Below are 21,535 nucleotides of genomic sequence, written 5' to 3'. Positions count from 1 at the left end.
GATAAGGTGAGATATGAACGAATTCAAAGGTTGACTGAATTGAAGAATGTATCAATGAAGATGAGAAAAGATAGACTAACATAGTTCGGACATGTTGAGAGATGAGAGAGGGAGAACAGTAAGTATTAGATAAACAATTAGTGGGAAAGAGGAAAAATGGACGCCCAAAGACTAGAAGATGGTTGGATAGGGTAAATGATATGAAAGAACTGGGCCTGGAGGAGGTTGATTCTATGAACCGAGATGCATGGAGATGTGGCATTCATGACAACCCTGCAAAATGCGGGATTAGCTGAAAGAAGACGAAGAAGAAGAAGATTATTTTAAAAGTCTTTCTCTATCTATCTCACTGGTAAAAGTCCAAATTGTGAAATTTCGTTTAAATTAATCCACCCAAATAAGATAAATGAATGTATTAAAGTACTCTTGTCTTGAATTTTGTAATTCTAACCCTTTCTATTTCGAATACGATTATTTAAATTTCCTTTTTGGATGAATAAAGTACATAATCATTATTATCATTATTAAAAAATTGTCTCATCCTCACACAATACTAACATGAGGCGTTGGATCACATAAGACCTTTTATTGTTTTGAGTCAATTATACTTACTAAATTCTTCAGCTAAGTATCTTGCTATTGCCAAACTTTGGGCAAATTTCTTGCCATTTACCTCCAAGACCGGCATCTGAGAAAAGGGCAGTGCTGTATGAAATAAAAAAGAACAATATCCTAAACAATACTCTAGCATTACCCCCCCCCCCCCCCCCACACACACACACACACAAAGTATTGAAATAAATTAAAAATGCATACAAAGTAATGATTAGGAAGATGGGCCTGTTAGATCTAGTGGAAAGTACTTTGTGACAGACTAGCATCTTATCCAAAGGGTAGCAAGCAATTGCTGCAGTCCTGTAACTACCAGAAGTAGAAAAGGGGACAGCAATGAATAAATAGGACTTTTATACCGACTATGGGAAGAAAGGGCACAAAAATTGCAAATCAGCATGTGCTCCACATGGACCACAGAGAATAAAATGAATACAATCCAATGAAAACCAGTAGTCCTGATCCCATGTTCCTAAACAAAAACAAACAAAAAATTCACTGATGCGAGTTACATGTTATGATGACATTTCAAAAGCAGATACTACCAAATGCCTCTCTTGAATACTTTATTCCACTTAAAACCACATGGAAAGAATTTAAGATACAAGGACACAATCAGATAGAAAGAATGAGAGTTCTGAGGGTAAAAGAAAAAACACTAACATGGGCACTTAAAAAAGCAAAGAAGATAAACTAGGTGCCTTCCATAGGAAACAGCTCATGAGAATTTTTATCATCCACTATCCAACCAAAATAAATAACAAATCCCTGTACATAAAATGTGAAGAAACACCGTTATCGATTCAAATTTTGAAAACAAGATGGAGACTATGTGGATATATTTTAAGGAAAGACAAAAATATTCCAGGAAATAAGGCAATGGCAATATTCTTTACACCAAGCGGCCATAACAAAAACAAAGGCAGACCCACAACAAGCATATACACTGTGATAAATAAAGACCTCTAGCGCCTCAATGACACACAAGAATTAAGAAGCGAAAAGGATTTAGAATACCTGAGATTCATCGCAGCAGACTGTCATCAACGGAAAGAACTAACTCAACAAATCAGAGAAGCTGCCAAAGCATCCCAGTCTGAAGATTAGGAGGCGAATGGCAATAATTCAACTAAGTCGAAATAAAAAGCCAATATGTGACCCAACACATCGACCTGGTATTTATTATGCCAGGGTGACCAGTGACGAAATGTGAATTTAGATTTGAAAGGATCAGAAATATACAATTTTGGTTCATCTCTCTTTAAGAAACTGTACTCTATCTCCTCAATAAACCAATCAACATTAATTCAAGTCTTCTATGTCAGCAATTAATCACCCAGACATAATACTGTCATTAGCCAGTGGGTCACACATGTGGACCACTGTAGAGTCCAATGGACCAGGAGTATTTTTTCTTTTCCAGCCCTAAGGGAATCTCCACCAACAACACATCACAAACTATTGGGAGTGAGTACTGAGTTGTCATTAACCTCGAGTCCCACTTCTGGCCAGGCAATGATGATCAGTGACTGGATCGAGATTACATCATTATTTAGAGAAAAATACCCATTTGTATCAGAATTTCAATGGATGGAGGCAAAATTACATTGCTGTAAGGTCAATTAACTTCAATGCAACATAGAAAAATGCAAATGTTTACGATCTAATGCTGGCTAGAAACCTGAGAAAACTGGAAAAGTGGCAGTAGACTACTTAACTACATAATGAAATAGAAATCATTGTCTCAACTCCTTCCCCTTTTTTACCTTGATAGAATTATAGCATAAATAGCCAAGGCTTTGAATTAGGTATACATTAGCACTTCTCACATTTCAATTTCATCTCAAGGCACAGGAAAGTAAATGGCAAAATCAGTATTGAAATTATTCATTCATGATTGTAGCATATAAAGAGAAGGGTAGGGGAGAATAAAATGACTTTATTGATTACATTTCCTATCGGAAAGAGAGGGCAGGTGAAGAAATATATTGTGGAAGAGGAGGAGGACAACGAAGAAAAGGAGGAGGAGGAAGAGGAAAAAGCTATGATGATGATGGAGAAGGACGACATTAATGATGATGATGGAAATTAAGCATCAACTAAGTAAGAAATTAACGTACTTGGCTTTAAAGCTGGCCAGTCCGAAAATTTAACTCGACAGTCTTCATACTCCACACCCGGCAACGGCAAAGAGCAGACGAGATAACTGTCCCCGTCCCTTCAGATCAAAGTATATGAGTTTGTATGATGTCATTCTGATGTTGGTATCGATGGGGCGTGGGCTATTTGAAAATTAAAAACATAACAAAATCAAATAATTTGAAAATTGCTGGTAAACGCAATTTTATAAAAAGTCCCCCTCACTTATTTCAACAATGAACCATAAAACCAACGTAAGCCATATATTATTTTATCTATCTATGTTTCCACATCTCTCTGTTTTAGGGATTGGCTGTGTGAAAGAAAAATGTATTGTAATGTCATAATGTCAATGTTTCCCCAATTACACGGGAAATATTTGAACCGGATCCTCTTTTAAATCTAAAAAAATCAATTGTCCAGAAAAAAAATAATCACTCATAGATCTATAGATACGGTAGGTCTAAAGTCTATTTACTTTTATTCTCACAAAGTCAAATAGAACTTGACTTGGTATCTATAGAAAATTACAACTTGTTCCAGGGAATAAAACATGTATATAAATGAGTCTGAATTAACAATGCTCGTATTTTGTTAAGGGTGATCCTTTGCTTTCATACACAAAGGGCTTACCTGGCCGTTCTCGGTCTCTCTTGTGCTGTCAACCGTGAGACATTAATTTACGCTTTAACAGTTTTCCGTCAGTAGGCCTACTGCCTAGATTTGAACATAACTCACAATGACAACATCAACAACAAATCCACGCCCACTAACTTGGCAACTTTTTTTTCACAGAAGAGTTCCATTAGTAATGTATTGATAATCGGTGGATAGTTATTCTTGACAATTTTCGCACTTTTTGAAGTCCATTTGATTGTTTTGAAGATAAGGTCAGTTTTTTTATAATTGAAATTACAATTATATTTCCACTTACCAAATATCAAACCGTTATAGGCATACGTAGGTGTAGAATATGGTCACAATCCTATTAATGATTCATAAATCGATATTATTTCTTAACTTTTCACTTTTTCACTTCCGTAAACAAAGCAAAGAGAGAAAGCGATATAACGGTTAAAATGGCAGCTCCCATACTTTCAGGCTTCTTTTCAATTGTTGTATTTAAATGTTTTGTAATTAGTTTATCAGCGTTATCTCAAAATCGATTTTCAACTAAAACACCTTACACATTCGCACATCCTGAAACTGTAACAGGATACAAAGAAGATGATCTCAATACTTTACCCGAATTGAAGGGAATGGCTTGCTCTGCCGCTCATGCAACTGTTGTTGCTAGACATGGAACTCGGTATCCAGGTTTGGATGATGTTCATGAAATTATCCATCTGCACGAAAAATTGGTTGATGCAATGGAGCCCGATACACATCCTGATTTATATGACTGGAAATGTAAATTTCCAAGCAATAACGATAAAGCTTTGGCACACATTGGGGAAAATGAGCTTGAGTCTTTAGGCAAAAGAGTTGGGAAAAGATTGTCAACTCTTTTTGCCGATGAGGAACTCTCAAATTTTAGATTTATGACGTCAAGTAAGGAGAGAACAAAGCAAAGTGCGTCCGCTTTCTATGATGGCTTTATTAACACTGTATTAGCAGAGGAGGAAGAAAGTGATGATTTTGATTCGGAAATCAACGATGAGCTCATAAGGTTTTTTGATTTGTGTGCACGCTATGTTTATGGTGTCAAAGACAACAAGACTGCCATGGGCGAGTATTACACTTTTTTGAATAGTGAACACATTACAAAGATCAAAGAAAAAATTGCGAAGAAGCTTGGTGTAAAATCCGAACTAATGACACAAGGTTAGTATCGTCATTATTCATCATTTCATTTTGTCAAGTAGGTATAATAAAAAATCTTAATCATAATCTTAATAAATTTTTGCAGTTTATAACATTTTTATGATAGAGACATACATACAGATAACAATATCATATTGCAAGATGCCCAAATTGCTTTTCCTTTGAATGTTGAATTCTTACCAGTATGATTATGATGAAACCCACTGTGGAAGTGTCTAAAGCCCAACCTCAATAAATGTTACTCCAATACCAAAGTCAGTTTGGATGATTGTGTGAATGTGAGCTTTTTTTTTTCATCTAGGGGCATTATTTGGGCCTTTCGCCCAATCAAAGTTGAATGATAAAACATTTCAGACAGAATTGTTTACACAGTGTGCAATGACAAATGCTGCCAATCAAGTATGTGAAGTTGCTGCATGAAGCTTCAATAAATTAATGACAAAAACGGAATAGAAGCCTCTATTTAATTTACAAAGACATGATTGACATTTTAGGTTTTCCCTTCGTCAATGAAACATGATGAATGGGACACTAAAGACAAATTAAATGAGAGAAGATGACGTTGTTAAGGCAAATTATAAACACAACAATGATGGAACAGGAAATAGACTGCTTTGTAGTAAAAAAAAAAAAAAAAATAATGCCCTTCCCGCCACGACATCATAAGACATTGTCGCCTAGGCATTCCACGAAGGAATATAGATAATTCATCATATCTGATGTCAACAGGAATCACCCATGTTGTCCAAGTGACCAATTGGGGGTTAATAATCTTGCTCAAGGAAAAAAACGAAAGTACCTAAAGCGGGGCTTGAACCCGGGTCACAGTGCAATGCCTTAACCTCGCGGCCACATCGCCCCCCGATTTGTAATGAGCAGACATGAATTAAAATAGAATACATTTTTTTAAACAGCACAGTGTGTCTTGCAACCATTTGCCTCCTTGCTCAATGTACCAAAAGTAAAGAAAGAATGAAAAAAAAACACTGGTGTTATTTGGATTAGTGTTGTTTTTAGATATATATAAAAAGGAACCTGATATAACAGGGATAGAAGGATCAGAGCAAAATCAGTAGTAATAAAAGTACTTCACTCGAGCACGCAAATCTCGAACACGCAAATCTCGAAATCACGGAAATCTCAAACTCAGTACAATTCCCTGTTTTAATCCCTCTATTTCATTATTATTGGCGACACGAAAATCTCGAACATTTTTCGGGCCCAACACAGAAATCTCGAACAAACTGGACTTTCCCTTGCGGCCCTTTGAATTTTTTTCTCGTGAATTATTTGTCTTGAACGGAAGGGTAAGATGCCATCGCTCTCTCCGTAGCGCTAAGTGTCAGTTAATGTGTTACGTGTGCATGTGTGTGGGATGTGTTATGTGTGTGTGTGTTTGCATGCTGAACTGACAGGGAATGTTTGACTAGCGTCTTACACACCCGCACTCTATCGTAACCTCACTTTATGGTGCTTAATCTGAGGTGCCAGTACATCGCAAAATGACCAGTATCGTTGGGACAGGAGACTAACAAACAGTGATTGCCGAAGGCAGTAACTGTTACGTATTAAAATTATACAAACAATTAGGGGTGGGAAAGGTGGGGTGAGAGCAATGCCCTCCCTCTCTATTTAGCCTGAGGGTGTTAAGTGAGGAGTGATAGTGATTTTAGGTACCGGATTTGTAGGTTATGACGTCACATGCTGAGTGTCTAATCCACAATGCGATTTGCTGGCTTTGTCTATTTATTAAGCACACGCAGTGGGAATTGTCATTCCATTTCTGTAATTAAACAAGACAAGACGCACTAAACACAACATCATTGCCTTTTTCACCCTGGGTCAGGGTATAGGCCACAGACAAACAGTTTCCATCCTTCTCTATCCTGAGCCAACTTTTTTATCTCATTCCAGGTCTTACCACTTCTCTGTATATCAGCTTCTTTAATTCTTCTCCATGTTCCTCGTGGCCTTCCCCTTGATCTTCTGCCCTGAGGGTTCCAGTCCAATACTTTCTTTGTTATAGTTGAGTCATTCTTTCTAAGCGTGTGTCCAATCCACCTCCATCGTCTTCTTCCTATATCCTCTCCTACTGGTTTCTGCTGTGTTCTTTTCCATACTTCTTCATTTTTTATTCTATCCATCCATTTTATTCTGAGTAGCTTACGCATGCACCTGTTTACAAAAATCTGTACCCTCCTTATACATGCCTGTGATGCGTTCCAAGTTTCACATCCATACAGTAGGACAGACTTCACGTTTGAGTTGAAAAGTCTTAGCTTTAGTTGAAGGGAGATATCTTTAGTTCTCCAAACTCTGTTCAAAGATGTGAATGCAGCCTGTGCCTTTCCTATTCGTGCTTTCACCTCTGCTTCCGTGCCTCCATCCTTGTCAATTATACTTCCGAGATAGCAGAAAGTGTCTATATCTTCGAGTTCCTGATCTTTTACTTTGATCTGCTCCCTTTGACGCGTACCTATCCTCAAGACCTTTGACTTTGCAGGGTGTATTCTTAGACCAATTGATTCCGAGAGGCTGTTTATAATTGTGGTTTTTGTTTGCATCTGGTCCTGGGTGTGGGACAAAAGAGCCAGATCATCTGCAAAATCCAGATCATCCAACTGTGTCCAGGGGGTCCACTGTATCCCATTTCTTCTCCCTTTGGAGGTTTCCTTCATTAGCCAATCAATGGCAAGGATGAACAGGAATGGAGAGAGCAAGCATCCCTGCTTGACACCAGTCTTAATTTCAAAGCTGTCAGTCAGCTGATCTTCATGTACAACCCTGCAACTTGATCCTTCATACATTTCCTTAATGAGGTTTACTATCTTTTCAGGGAGTCCATAATGTGCCAGAATTTTCCACAATGTTGCTCTGTCAATACTGTCGAAAGCCTTCTCGTAATCCAGAAAGTTGACAATAAGAGGAGAGTTCCATTCTATAGACTGTTCCACTATGACTCGCAGAGAGGCAATCTGGTCGGTGGTTGAACGGTTTTTCCGAAAACCTGCCTGTTCGTCCCGCAGTTTAGCATCTGTTGCATTCTTAATTCTCTCTAAAATAATACGGTTGAAAACCTTTCCTGGGATAGAAAGAAGAGTGATGCCTCGATAATTATTACAATTACTGAGGTCCCCTTTCTTTGGAAGCTTGATAAGATGTCCTTCCTTCCAATCCTTTGGGAATATCCCGTCATTCCAGATTCTCTCAAATAGTGGGTGCAGGGCCTCAGCATTTCTTTCCGCATCAACTTTTAGAGCCTCCGGTGGAATCTGGTCTGGTCCAGCAGCTTTCCCCCTTTTCATCTTGTTAATGGCACCCACAATCTCTGCTATCGATGGTGGATCACAGCTAATTGGTAGCTCATTCCTTGCAGGCAAAATTTCTGGCTGGTTGTCTGGTGGTGGTCTGTTCAGAAGGCAGTTGAAATGTTCCCTCCATCGTTCAGATTGAGCCTCTTTTCCAAAAATAGTTTTCCCATCTTTGTCTTTGACTGGTACCTCTGGTTTCCCATATTTTCCAGCAAGTGTCTTGGTAGTTTGATAAAGGATCCTCATGTGTCCTCCAGTCGCTGCTGCTTCTGCTTTCTCTGCAAGTCTGTTCATGAATGCTTCCTTGTCTTTCTTCACAGATCTTTTGACTTCCTTAGCTATGGCTCGATACTGCTCTTGTGCATCCAGTCTTGAAGCCCTTGTTCGGCTTGCATTCACTTGTTCCTTCCTTGTTCTCCTCTTTTCAATAAGGTCCAAGGTGGTTGGACTTATCCATTCTTTATGTTCCGATTTCTTTACCCCAATACCTCGTGGCAAGTTGTTATGTAAACTTCCTTGATCTTTGCCCAATGTGACTCTACATCTATGTCCTCCTCGAGCTCAGTAAGAGGTTGGAATCTATTACTCAATTGTAGTTTGAATTCCTCATTCTTTTCCCCATCAAGTGCATTCACCTCGAATTTTCTTCTTGTATGTGATCTGGCCCCGTGTTTTCTGAGTCGGAGCTTAAGCTTTGCCAATAGCAGATGGTGGTCTGATCCAACATCTGCCCCTCTCCGTACTGTCACATCTTCCAATGAACGTCTGAATCTACGAGAGATACAAAAATGATCAATCTGATTCTCTGTCACACCATCTGGTGAGACCCAAGTTGCTTTGTGGATCCTCTTATGGGGGAACACTGATCCTCCAATCACCAAACTGTTGAATGCACAGAAATTTGCAAATCTCTCACCATTATCATTCATTTCTCCCATGCCATGACGTCCCATGATACCTTCATAGCCTACGTTATCCTGTCCCACTTTTGCATTAGCATCTCCCATCAATATGTTGATGTCTTTCCTTGGCAACTTGTCAATGACTTGTTGTAGCAGACCATAAAATGTATCTTTGTCCTCATCTGTTGCATCATTTGTTGGGGCATAGATCTGTACAATGTTCATGCTGATCTTCTTACTCCGTGTTGTAAAGGACGCCATGATGATCCTTTCTCCGCATTGTTCCCATCCTCTCAGTGACTTCTGGGCAAACTTGCTTAGAATTATTCCTACTCCCTGTGTATGAATCCCGTCCCCTCTCCCTGAATATAAAATCTTCTCCCCAGACTTGAGGTGTTTCTGTCCGGATTGTATCCAGTGGGTTTCGCTTACTCCAAGTATATGCAGCCTGTATCTTCTCATCTCAGTCACAACTTGAGAGCTTTTTCCTGCTTCATACATGGTGCGAACGTTCCACGACGCAATTCGAAGCTGCTTGTTTGGCGAAGACGTCATCGGGTCAGCAGAGTCCTTTCGGCTTTGTCTGTTGTCCTTCATAAATTCTGTAATTCCAGAAACTCTTCGGTCGCCCAAGCTAAAAAAAGGATTTGGTTTGTCTGTCTGTGTTTCTGTAACGGTTTGAGTTTAACGGAAAGGGGTGTTAACCCTTTGCCAACCCCCAACCTGGAGGACCAGGTGACTCAAAGATGGGGGAATCACACACCATTAGTCGCCTTTTACGACACGCTGGCTTGGCGTTGGGCTATTCTTGACCCTCTCAGTTGAGGGACCCCGGACACCACACGGGGAGCACTAAACACAACACCAGTGAAAACTCTCTTCATAATTTTGTAAAAGATGACCGATAAAAAGATATTAAATTATCTCACTATCGAATCTTGACAGAGTTCACAATAACGGAGAGTTATCATTCTAATATGACTTTTATCAAGAGACCAGCCACATTTGCCTCCCTCATATCCTCTGTAAAATACTCAACACGAAAAAGTCGAAAACACAGAAATCTCGAAAAAATAGGCCCTGTCCCAACTTGTGTGAGATTTCCTTGCTCAAGTGTAGTAGTGACAGCTGCAGTAGTTCTTGTGTTTGCCTAAAATAACTCATTCAATCCTGCAATTAGGTATTGAGCTCTAATTGGTCCCTGATCTAGGTGATATACGATACAACCCACTTATAACGGCATCCGTTATAAAGCCATCCTCTCTATAGAGACATGGAGTCCCAAGTCCCAATTTATTTTCCTATATATCATTAGTGATAAAAAAATCACCACAATGACATACATCTTAGTAAAACCATGTATAGCGACATCGATAAGGCAGTAATTGCCACCTTCAGATCAATAATCTATGTGAAATTTCTAGTCTAATGAAAATGCTTGCGTTCGGACCAATGAAGTGCTGTAGCTTACTTAGCTTACCTGAGTCTCCCACATGCATTCACTAGCAACTCAGAGTGCCATCTTAAGTTAATTTTTGTCCTACCTCGTTGATTTCCAATAACTTGACCACAATCATCAAGAAATGGGAGAAAATCAAACAGCATTGGTTTGAACCACAGAAAAAATGCAGATGTTGATACAACTGTGCTGATGTTGTTCACTTTATACCATAGCATTCATTTCTTACTTCCCTGATCTGCCACCAATATTTTCACCGTGCTATAACCAAGTATCTTTGAGATGAATGTTTAAAAATGTACAGCCAACCTCTCTAATCGTCTTCCACATAGTTGATTTTGAACCAACAAGGTTTTTTCTTATCTTTTAATCTTTTCACTTGTCGCAACAATGATGTATGTTTCATAGATCCGGTTGAATGCTATCTAAAATGATACAATTGTCACTGATTCTTGATCATGAAATGATTTCAAGACCTGTCTTTGGGCAACATCCTTATTGAAAGTCTCGATTTTAGCCTTTCTTCCTTGTTTGTCTCTGCAACTAGGTTCACTTGCAGTGTGAGAATCTGTAATTCATTGGTCGGAACATGTCTGTTGATACCTAATGCAGGGTTTGTCCTTTTCTTGGGATTGTTAATGTCGCTTTAAAGTCACTCATTCCTTGCTTCATGATTGTGGTAATCAAATAATTTGAAAGCAATACTTTTCAGTGTCACTATATTGTATTTCAAATCCATTGTTGAAAACTTAATGGAAAGATAGAATGTCAAAAAAATTAAATGAAACTACATTACACCTCTGATTTTATGAATGAATGAATGTATGACAAATTTTACAACGATCATGATTTGTATTAATTAAAACATAGACACTCATGCGGTTTAACATCATGTCAAATTGAGAAATTAGGGAGCAGGCCTTATGTAAGATAAAGATCTGAAAAAGTGAGTATATAACAGTGCCAGGCACATTTATTTTCAGATCTTCAATGATAATGTCAGTGTCTTTGTTGAGGACGGTTAGGAGATGACGTGAATTGAGTGAATGCTCATGGTAGTGTTATGTTTTTCAAAAATTATCATTATGTGGAATATTATTTTGTAACTTTCTGAATCAAATTGTAAACATTAAATTTTCTATCCATTTTACAGTTTGAGTTTTTAAAAAATAAACTTTAAGAGAAAAAAAAATTAATTTGTGAATATAAAATTCGGTAAAAATAATTCTTAATTGGTCATGGGCATTTGTGATATCCATGCAAAATTCCACTGCAATACAACAGTTTTAAAAATAAACACTTCTTAGGATATGAATTATGAAACGAACAATCGTCTGAGCTTGACATTTGGAATTCAATTTTAATTGGAATTACCATATAACTAGATAAAACAACAATTTAGTCTTTCTGTTGTGATAAGCAGCAACAATAGTTGATGGTTTGGTTTTTAAACTATTTTTTTTCCATTGAATTTTAACAGCGCATATTCACTTACTGTACAACATTTGTGGTTATGAGAAGGCCATATTTGAGAAATCACCCTGGTGTTCTCTACTCGATGATGAAGACTTGATACCATTGGAATACCTTGGAGACCTGAAGGTATTGGAAACTCCAAGTCAATTACAAATTAATTAATTCTTGTTATCTGTTCAATAATTTCTTCTAGTACAAATGAACATGGAAAACAATCAAAATATTACCTATGAAATAACACTGCTTTGATCACTCAGGCTTGACAATGGTAATGTGTGTGTGTGGGGGGGGAGGTGGCTCATTTGATAAAGCATTCGGCTTATATTCGCATTCAAACAGATTTTTCTTTCTCCTAAATCCTCTGTCTAACCAGCAGTGTGATACAGTAGCTGGCCCTGAGTTATGTCTTATATATATGAAATTTTGTGATAGGACAGTTTCCTATTAATTAACCACCCAATAGGAAACAAAAGTGTGATGTCAAAATATGGTTCCAATCTGATTGGAAGAGTAAAATCAGTCTTTCGGAGGACTGGATACATACATTGTGCAACTGATCTTCTGATATCAGAGTTTTCTAGCCTAAATAAATGCTGTCATCAATAACAATCATCCATCCTTGCTCTTTTATGCCCCATAATCATAAGAATCTGCCAATAGATCCTTCTACTAAAATAGTTATACCACCTTATGATTAAGATTCACTATGTAACCTATTCATTATTTATACATTGTCTGGAGGACTGGACACACACTTTCAATGAATTTTGAACCAGAAAAGAGGAAGATGTGACGTCACGATTTCTCTGCCCTTTTCTGATGGTGATGATAATACCAAATTTAGATGACTTGCCTTCTATATTTTTTCTTCTTCTTTTTTTTTTTTTTTCAGCACTTTTATAAGAATGGCTATGGTTTCAATATTACATATCGCCAGAGTTGTCCTCTTGTGTCTGAGATATTTTCAACAATGGACGAGGTTATTCTAGAAATAGAAAATACAGAGGAGGATGAGGAAGTTGCAGGGTAAGTTTATGAATTGTCCATTGAATGTCTATTCTATACCAATGTATTGTGTAGAATCCTTGTTAAACATGAACTCTGCTCAAGAAAGTGTCAGTGGGCTTATTTTGTCAGAAGCCTTAACCTGTCATGGAAGGATCATCAGGTGACCTTTCAATAGAGCTTATGTTCTCTGCTATGAAATGGCTGTTATTTGTTTAATAAGGAAAAGATTTAATTGCCTACGTTATCGGAAATTGTGTAATGACGAAATATTAACTTGGAGAGTTGACTTCTAATTTTGATTTGATTAAAACTGATCTTTTGAAAACAAAAAAAAACATGCTACTTTGATTAAAATTTTGAAAAGTAGAACTAAATAAAATGAAAAAGAAAAAAGATTATTAAAATCCTGAAACATTGGATTAGAAATGCAACTTTACCTCAACCAACTTTTCATATTTATTTTAGGTTCCTTGTTGGCCAGTTTGCTTTTGGTCATGCTGAAACTCTTGGACCGGTTTTCAGTGCATTGGGTCTGTTCAACAATTCCCTCCCTCTCAAAGCAGATAATTTTGAAAGTCAGAGTAATCGGGTTTTTCGAACCAGCAACATTTTGCCCTTTGGTTCCAATATAATGTTTGTGTTGTATGAATGTGTGCCTGAGGAATTGGCGGAGGAAGAGGAGATTGAGGAGGCTGAGTACTACATCAAAGTCCTGGTGAATGAGAAAGCAGTGGTCATGCCTGGATGCCCCAATGTATATTGTAATTATAATGATATGCGAAAACGGTATCAATCTTACATTGATGATTGCCATTTTAAAAAGATGTGTAAAAGAGATTTACCAAAGGATGAGTTGTGATCTTTGAATGTGTTTTTTGAATTTTTTTTTTTTAGTATGTTTCATAGATCCGGTTGAATGCTATCTAAAATGATACAATTGTCATTTTATATTTTTGTTTGGGCTGATGTAAAAAGTTTTAAATTTTTGTAGTGCTTGTTTCTTATCACTACAAACTATATATATATATATATATATATTTTTTTTTTTTTTCTTTCTTTCATGAAGTTTCTTCAAGTTGTCTGTTTATACTTAATTAAAATTTGACTTATTATTATTATTATTATTATTATTATTATTATTATTATTATTATTATTATTATTATTATTATTATTATTATTATTATTGTTATTATTATTATTATTATTATATTATTATTATTATTATTATTATTATTATTATCATTATTTTTATTATTATTATTATTATTATTATTATTATTATTATTATTATTATTATTATTATTATTATTATTATTATTATTATTATTAACATCGTCCTTGTAATTATGAATATCATCATCATTGTTATTATTATCATCATTCGCAATCATCAATGATATTGCTGTCATCATTATCATTATTTACATTACATAAAGTATAATATAGTTGCCATAATATTATTACTTTATTGTTATATAAGATGTATTGAATTCCTTTGAAATGGTGAAACCTTTGAATGAGAGAGTATTGTTTGTTATAGCCAGATTATCTTGTTTTAATGACTGTCTGTATTTTGTACTTTTTTATTATTTTGAAATCAAATTTGAATTGGTTTTATAATGGAATATCTCAGTTTTTGCATTTGACGTTGAAGGTCATCAATGATATGAATCTTCATTAAGTAGTAGTTCTTCTCTAATTGTTTTGAAAAATATTGAAATGCCAGGAGGGAGACAGGTGGCCAATGGCTCGGATGGATTCATTTTTTTCGTCTATCTTTCTTTTTTTTTCCCCCAATAGGTAATCTCTTTTGTTTTACAGTATTTTTTGTTGTTGAATATTTTGCTTTAAGAACCATGCAAATTTGAATGGACTTATATTAATCTGTGTCTGGTGTGTTGTTTACTGGTTTCCTTTCAACTAGGCACTGCTACAATCTAAAGTGTTGCAAGTGTTGTCCAACTTTTAAACCTATCTGAATTTCGTCTTTATATCCATAATGAAGAGGGAAATGATTTTGAGGGTACTTTTCATCTTTTGCTGTCTCTTTGTTCAGTTATAAAAAGACGGTTGATTGTACTGTTTATATACTTGATAAATAAAGAGATCATGTAACTCAGAAGTTGTGATTGGTGACTGGGGTGTTAACTTTTTCGTTTATTGTCGTTCAAGTTGATTATTATTTATGGTTATATTGACATTGGTTATTTAGAGTTGTTTTCTTTTCTTTCATTGACATAGCAGTGTAATTCAATGCTCCTATTATATTCTATATCTTCGCATGAGTTAGGACATATTTTTAAAAACATTTTTTGTCATGAAAATTAATTGCAAATGACACCATCTGCTGGGGTGTGGTCTTCTGACCTCCAATGATGGGCAGAGAGGCCACTCTTGCTGTATCTTCTTTCTCCTATATCTGTTTTCCCTTTGCCTGCTGCTCACTGTCTGCCATTATTCTGGATTGAGATTTTTCCAGCTATTGACTAGGATCGTTAGCTGAGAAGGAGGCAGTCAAATGTATAGGGAGTAGTGTGGCTCAGTGGTACAATTTTAGCTTCGTACCCGAAAGGTACCAAGTTCGATCGCTCACTGCTGCACTGTGTGGGCTTGAGCAAGTCACCTCGCCTTAGCTCAATTTGCAGTGCTGCATTGTGGCTGATGCCTGAGTTATTCCAGTCTTCCCGTGGAATAGACCCTAGAGACAAATTTCCACTTTGGGATGAATAAAGGGAATGTTTTTTATTTATTAATTATTTTTTTTTTATTGAGAGATGGTATGTTTTTCATCGTAATTCATCAGTATGTATGTACTATCGTTTTTAGTTTTTGATATATTGTACTTTGTAAGCATTTTAGTGTATCCTTCAGACAAGGGTCTTTTGTTTGTGCATGGATGGGGCTTTTAGATAATATCAAAATAGGCACACTGATGGATAGCTTGTGGAATTATATGATCCCTATTTGAACCAGTCCCTTTATCTTACTTTTTCCTTGGTGTTCTAAACTTCAGATCTGCAACTTTACTCTTATCATTTTCTTATTTTACAGGTGCTGAAAATATCTAAAAGTGTTGCAAGCGCTGTAAAACTCTTTAAAACAAATAAACACCATTCTGCCTTATAACAGGGAATCATTGAATTCCTCTGAGCTGGTGGAGTCTTTATTGGTCCACAGCCTTGCAATATCTTCCATTCATCTCAATATTTTGTCATTTCCATGAAACCATGTGTCCTTGTTCTGGGTCATGCTTTGACTGAGAAGTAGGCTGTTGGACAGATATATCTCTGTGTAAGAGATGATGTTTTTTCCCTTAGACATAATCTGTCCAAAATAGATTATATATGTATCACGATTATGTTTGTAACCATCTAAGCTTGTCACTTTTGGTGGATATTCTGTTGCGGTGTCAGTGTGGGACTTTAAGTTTAAGTGGTTCAGACCAGCAAAAGGGATGCATTTCATGCCACCTTAAATCACAGTCATCAGGAAGAGGCTTAGGCGTTCGTTCTTAATGCCGGAGTATGCTTAAGATTGAAGTACTGGATGAGGTTCCTGACCTCCCATAATGGGCAGGGAGGTACATACTGTGCCTTCTATCCCCATATATCTGTTTTCCAACTTGCTTTCTGTCTTTGTCTTGGAATGAGGTTACTTGGTTTTGTCCTGGCCCTGGCTTGGAGGGAAACATTCAAATGTATAGTTAGTGTTGGGAGATGATAATTTTTCCCTTGTAAATCATCTCTCTGTTACTGTTATGCACTGTATTATTTTACCTTTTACATATGTATGATTTGTAAACATTTGAATTTGTTCCTCTTGGCGGCGACCTGTGCTTGTGTCTGGATGAGACATTTAGTGATCTCAAACTAAGTACACTGATAGTGTGCTCTTGGAATCTACATGTTCCCGATTTGAACCAATTCCCCTTTGTCTTGCTTATTATTGGTCGCTCAAACTCGCTCAAGGACGGCATGGTCTGTACACCTATCTTAGATCTACTTTTGATATCTATTGAGCTAGTCCCCTTTTGTCTTAGCTGTTTGTTAATTCGATCAAAATATAGTGCACCTTGGATTCAACAAAAGCTTTGAAACTCTCCCTTTTTTTCTTTACTATTCGAAAGACAAGACTGGCATTTAAAAATAAAGATAGGTGTATTGTATTACTTTCCAACTCAGTGACCTTTATAACAGACTGCCACTTTCAGGAAGACCAATTTCACATTATGATACACTAAAAATAAGTGCATAGGGTATTGCATCTGTGAGACTGTATTGTAAACGAGGTGTGACTGAGTTCCATAAATAAGCAGCGACACTCACTCACTGCCACATTGTAATGGGATGTTTTTATCTCTCTTTGCGAGTGATATGTTTTTAGTATGGTGGTGCTTGGGGGACATTGTGGCAAGGGGGGTAATCCATTAAGTTTACCAACAATAAGTACGATACTTACAAGGTTAAATCCATTGTATTTTAATTTTCAAAAGTGACACCTCGATCTCAATGAAACCTTGTTTATAACGAACATTGACCTCCAATCCCGTCGACTTTGTTGTAACCGAGATGCACTCTATTTTTACTATTCTGTCATCTTCCTTTAAATTAGAGCTGAAATGACTTAGTGAGTGTTGCAATTGGCATTAAACGCCTAAAAATTAAAAACAAAACAAATAAATTACCATTCTGCTGTCAAATTGAAATGTTTTATTGTTTAATTTTTTAAAAAATCATTAGAAAAATTGAGTTATTTTAATTTTTTACAATTTTGTTTAGTAGAGAGGTGGTCAGAATATATTGAAGAACTTTTTTTTGATAATCGAGGAGAAATGCCTATGATAAAAGAACTGGAAGGGCCTTCTATAATGAAAGATGAAGTTAGGAACGTCATGAAAAGCATGAAAAATGGAAAAGCTGCAGGACCTGATGCCATAACAATTGAAGCCTTGACTGGCCTGGGTGAATGGGGGATTGAATTCATCACAAACCTTCTAAATCAAGTGTATGACACAGGAAAAATGCCAACTGATATGAAACGATCCATTTTTATAGCACTACCAAAAAAGCCTGGGGCAGTTGATTGTGAACAACACAGAACTATTAGCCTAATGAGCCACCTCACAAAAATTCTTTTGAAGATAATTTTACTAAGAATAAGAAATAAAATACGACCTGAAATTGGGGAGATGCAATTTGGTTTTGTTGAGGACAAGGGTACCAGAAATGGAATATTCACATTATCAATGCTGATGGAAAGATGTATTGAAGTAAATAAAGATCTGTATATGTGTTTCATCGACTATTCAAAAGCCTTTGATAAAGTACAACACGAAAAACTATTCAAAATTCTATCATCCTTGGACATTGATGGTAAAGATTTAAGAATATTACGGAATTTGTACTGGGAACAAGAAGCAGCAATACGTGTTGACAACGAGCTAAGCAGTTTTACACCTATTAGAAGAGGAGTTAGGCAGGGGTGTGTTTTGTCTCCAGATTTATTCAACCTCTATAGTGAAATGATATTAAGAGATATCGAACACAAGAAGGGGGTGTGTATTGGAGGAAAGAATGTAACAAATCTGAGGTATGCAGATGATACGGTTCTACTGGCAGAATCTGAACATGAACTACAAGAATTACTGGATGTTGTAGTCAGGAGTAGTGAAAATATGGGACTGGAACTGAATATATCTAAAACAGAATGTATGACGGTATCTAAAAATAATAACCCACCAGCCTGTGTAATAACAAGCAGAGGACAAACAATACAACAAGTTGAATGTTTCAAATATTTAGGCTTCAATGTAACATCCAATGGAAAATCAGATTGTGAAATAAAGAAAAGAATAGGTATGGCGAAGAATGCATTCAACCAGCTGCATACAATTATGAAAAACAGGAATATTAGCATGAAAACAAAAATCAAAGTCCTGGATTGCTATGTACTGTCTGTGCTGCTATATGGTTGTGAGAGCTGGACCATAAACAAGACCATGGTTAAAAGACTGGAGGCAGTGGAAATGTGGTTTTACAGAAGAATGATGAGGGTGTCATGGATGGAAAGGAAAAGAAATGAAGAAATTTTAGAAATGGCCAACAGAAAAAGATCACTGATAACAAAAATCATCAAACGCCAAATGGAATTTTTAGGACACATTATCCGCCACCCTGGTTTGGAAATACTCGCCTTGACTGGAAAGATGAATGGAAAAAGAATAAGAGGAAGACAAAGAATAACGTATTTGAAAGGGATAAGAACTTGGACAGATGAAGCTGAGAAAGGTGGCGCTGCTTTAATAGAATTGGCAAGAGATAGATCAGCTTGGCGGAAGATGACCTCCGACGTCTGCTTCAGATATGGAACTACATGAGATGAGAGAGAGGTGGTTATTTCCCACATGACATCCAGCTATTCTGGGTGGGTTCCTGACCTCCCATAATGGGCAGAGAGGTCACTTACTGTGTCTTCTATAACCCTATATTTTCCAACTTGCTTATTGTCTTTGCCTTGGAATGAGATTACTTAATTTTACCTTTCCCTTGTCAGAGTCATTGACTGGGAGGGAAGCAGTCAAATGTATAGTTATGGAAGATGATATTTTTTCCCTTATAAATTACCTCTCTGTTCTGCTTTGTTATATTTGTTTAAATGTATAATAATGTAGCATTTGAGTGTGTGTGGCTCTTAATGATGAGACTTTTATGTAATCTCAAATTATGCTCAATGATAGGCTATCCTTTGTCTTATTTTTCTTGTGTACAGTAAGAATTTTTTGACAGTCTCAATTTCTTTCTTTTTACTGGCGCTGAAATGACCTAATTGTGTCTCTTAAAAACAAAGCAAAACAAACACCCAGGAATTTATAATTGCTTTGAACTACACGTATAACACACAGGTTTGTGCATTGATAAGCCACTGTTTTACCCGACAGATTTGACTTAACCACAATATTGCTTTTCTCAAGTCGTGAAATTAGTGCTAAATTAAATTTGGAAGATAACAGTAACAGTCGGAAATATGTCAGACTTTTTGATTGATCTCGACATCTAAGTATTCCCTTTTAACTTACTTATACAAAGGCACTCTTGATGGGCGAAGATATCACTCTTGCTATGTCTTCTATTCCTCACTATCCTGGGTGGGGTTCCTGGCCTCCCATTGTGGGCAGGGAGGCACACTTACTGTGTCTTCTATCTCCCTATATATGTTTTCCAACATGTTATCTGTCTTTGTCTTGGAATGAGATTACTTGGTTTTGTCCTGACCCTTACCGGGATACCCTGGTTGGGAGGGAAACAGTCAAATGTATAACAAGAGTAAGAGTTTTGGCCGTTGATATTTTTTGTCTTGTAAATCATCTCTTTGTTATGAACTGTATTTTTTTTTATCTTACATATGCTTTGTGAACATTTGAGTGTGGTCCTCTTAGTGGGGACCTGTGCTTGTGTCAGGATGAGACATTTAGATGATCTCGAACTAAGTAACACTGATAGTGTGCTCTCGAGATCTACATAATGTTCCCTATTTGAACTAATTCCCCTTTGTTTTCATTTTTCTTGGGTACTGGCGCTGATATTATAATGTTATAATGTGTTGCTAACGACGTAAAACCATTAAAAGTAAAAGTTAAAAACAAACTAGACAAGGTTGCGTCCTGTCTTTGTCTTAGAATGAGATTACTTGTTTTTTCCTGGCTCTGACCAGCGTCCATAGCAGAACAGGAATCAGTCAAGCAGTATTTTACAGATGCTTTTTTTTCCCCTTGTGAATCAAGTCTCTGTTTTTGAGGAAGAGGAGGGAAGGCATTGGCCTTCCTGGGTCAGAGTCAGAGGGTTTTAGATCGGTCCACGTCCTTGCTTTTTCTTTATCTGTCAGAATATTGTTCCCCGGTTTATACACGTTCCTAAACGTAAAAAAAAAAAAAAAATATAGCGACACTAGGCATAGAATTAATACGAACTATAACTGGACGCATCCCAATTGATGCTATGCGTTTAGGTAAAATACTCACAACATCCACCAGCCGAGAACCATCCAGCCAACAGGCTGCTTAAGAACAGTAACAAAGTGGTGAGTGAAGTCAACTTCGTTCCCTCTATATGACTTCCGACGACTACAATTCAAACTCCTCACATAAGGAAACTAGTCAACCAAAAATTCATCAGAACGACTCAAACCCCAACAAACACATCTATTATTTAAGCAAACAATGCGCACCTTTTTAAAATCTTTTTAATTTGTTTTAAATTTTTTTTTTACAAAGCAGAATTTTGAAATATTTATACCAATGGAGTTAAAATGGGGGAAAGGGGGGTGGGGGGTTAGTAATAATGTCCCGAAAAATTCACACACAGTTTCCCCGACATAATCTCACAATGTGTCTATTCTAATTCTCTGGGTGGGGATCCTGACCTCCCATAGTGGGCAGGGAGGTACATGCTGTGTCTTCTATCCCCCCATACCTGTTTTCCAATTGTTTCCTGTCTTTGTCTTGGAATGAGATTACTTAGTTTTATCCTGATCCTTGCCGGAGTTCCTTGGCTGGGAGGGAAACAGTCGAATGTATAGTTATAGTTTTGGGAGATGATATTTTTTTTCCTTGTAAATCATCTCTCTGTTATGCATTGTATTATGTTTAGTTTACATATTAAATTGGTAAACATTTGAGTATATTCCTCTTAGTTGGGACCTTTGCTTGTGTCTGGATGAGACTTTTAGGTGATCTCAAACTAAGTACTTTGACGGTGTGCTCTTGGAATCTACATCTGTTCCCTATTTGAACCAGTTCCCCTTTGTC

At 36.7% G+C, this 21,535-nt stretch overlaps 2 protein-coding genes across 2 annotated transcripts in view; one reads left to right on the top strand and one right to left on the bottom strand.

The window, feature by feature from the left end:
* The window catches only part of LOC144973867 (hematopoietic prostaglandin D synthase-like), a 6,165-nt gene extending 3,090 nt beyond the window's left edge, over positions 1-3,075 (bottom strand). Inside the window, 3 exon segments of the mRNA XM_078916756.1 lie at positions 613-705; positions 2,733-2,790; positions 2,792-3,075. Coding sequence (XP_078772882.1) covers positions 613-705; positions 2,733-2,790; positions 2,792-2,866 — 226 coding nt within the window. The 5' untranslated portion in view covers positions 2,867-3,075.
* A 741-nt stretch (positions 3,076-3,816) lies between these two features.
* LOC144972517 (multiple inositol polyphosphate phosphatase 1-like) lies at positions 3,817-13,731 on the top strand. The gene is made up of 4 exons (XM_078913821.1): positions 3,817-4,575; positions 11,728-11,849; positions 12,616-12,749; positions 13,197-13,731. The coding sequence occupies exons 1-4, from the start codon at positions 3,831-3,833 to the stop codon at positions 13,588-13,590; spliced, it is 1,395 nt and encodes a 464-aa protein (XP_078769947.1). The 5' UTR covers positions 3,817-3,830; the 3' UTR covers positions 13,591-13,731.
* The last annotated feature ends 7,804 nt before the right edge of the window (positions 13,732-21,535 follow it).

Source organism: Berghia stephanieae, chromosome 5 (genome assembly GCF_034508935.2).
Source record: "Berghia stephanieae isolate SIO BIC M18660-M18661 chromosome 5, UCSD_Bste_1.3, whole genome shotgun sequence".
Lineage (NCBI taxonomy): Eukaryota > Metazoa > Mollusca > Gastropoda > Nudibranchia > Aeolidiidae > Berghia > Berghia stephanieae.
This window is presented reverse-complemented; position numbering and strand designations above follow the sequence as displayed.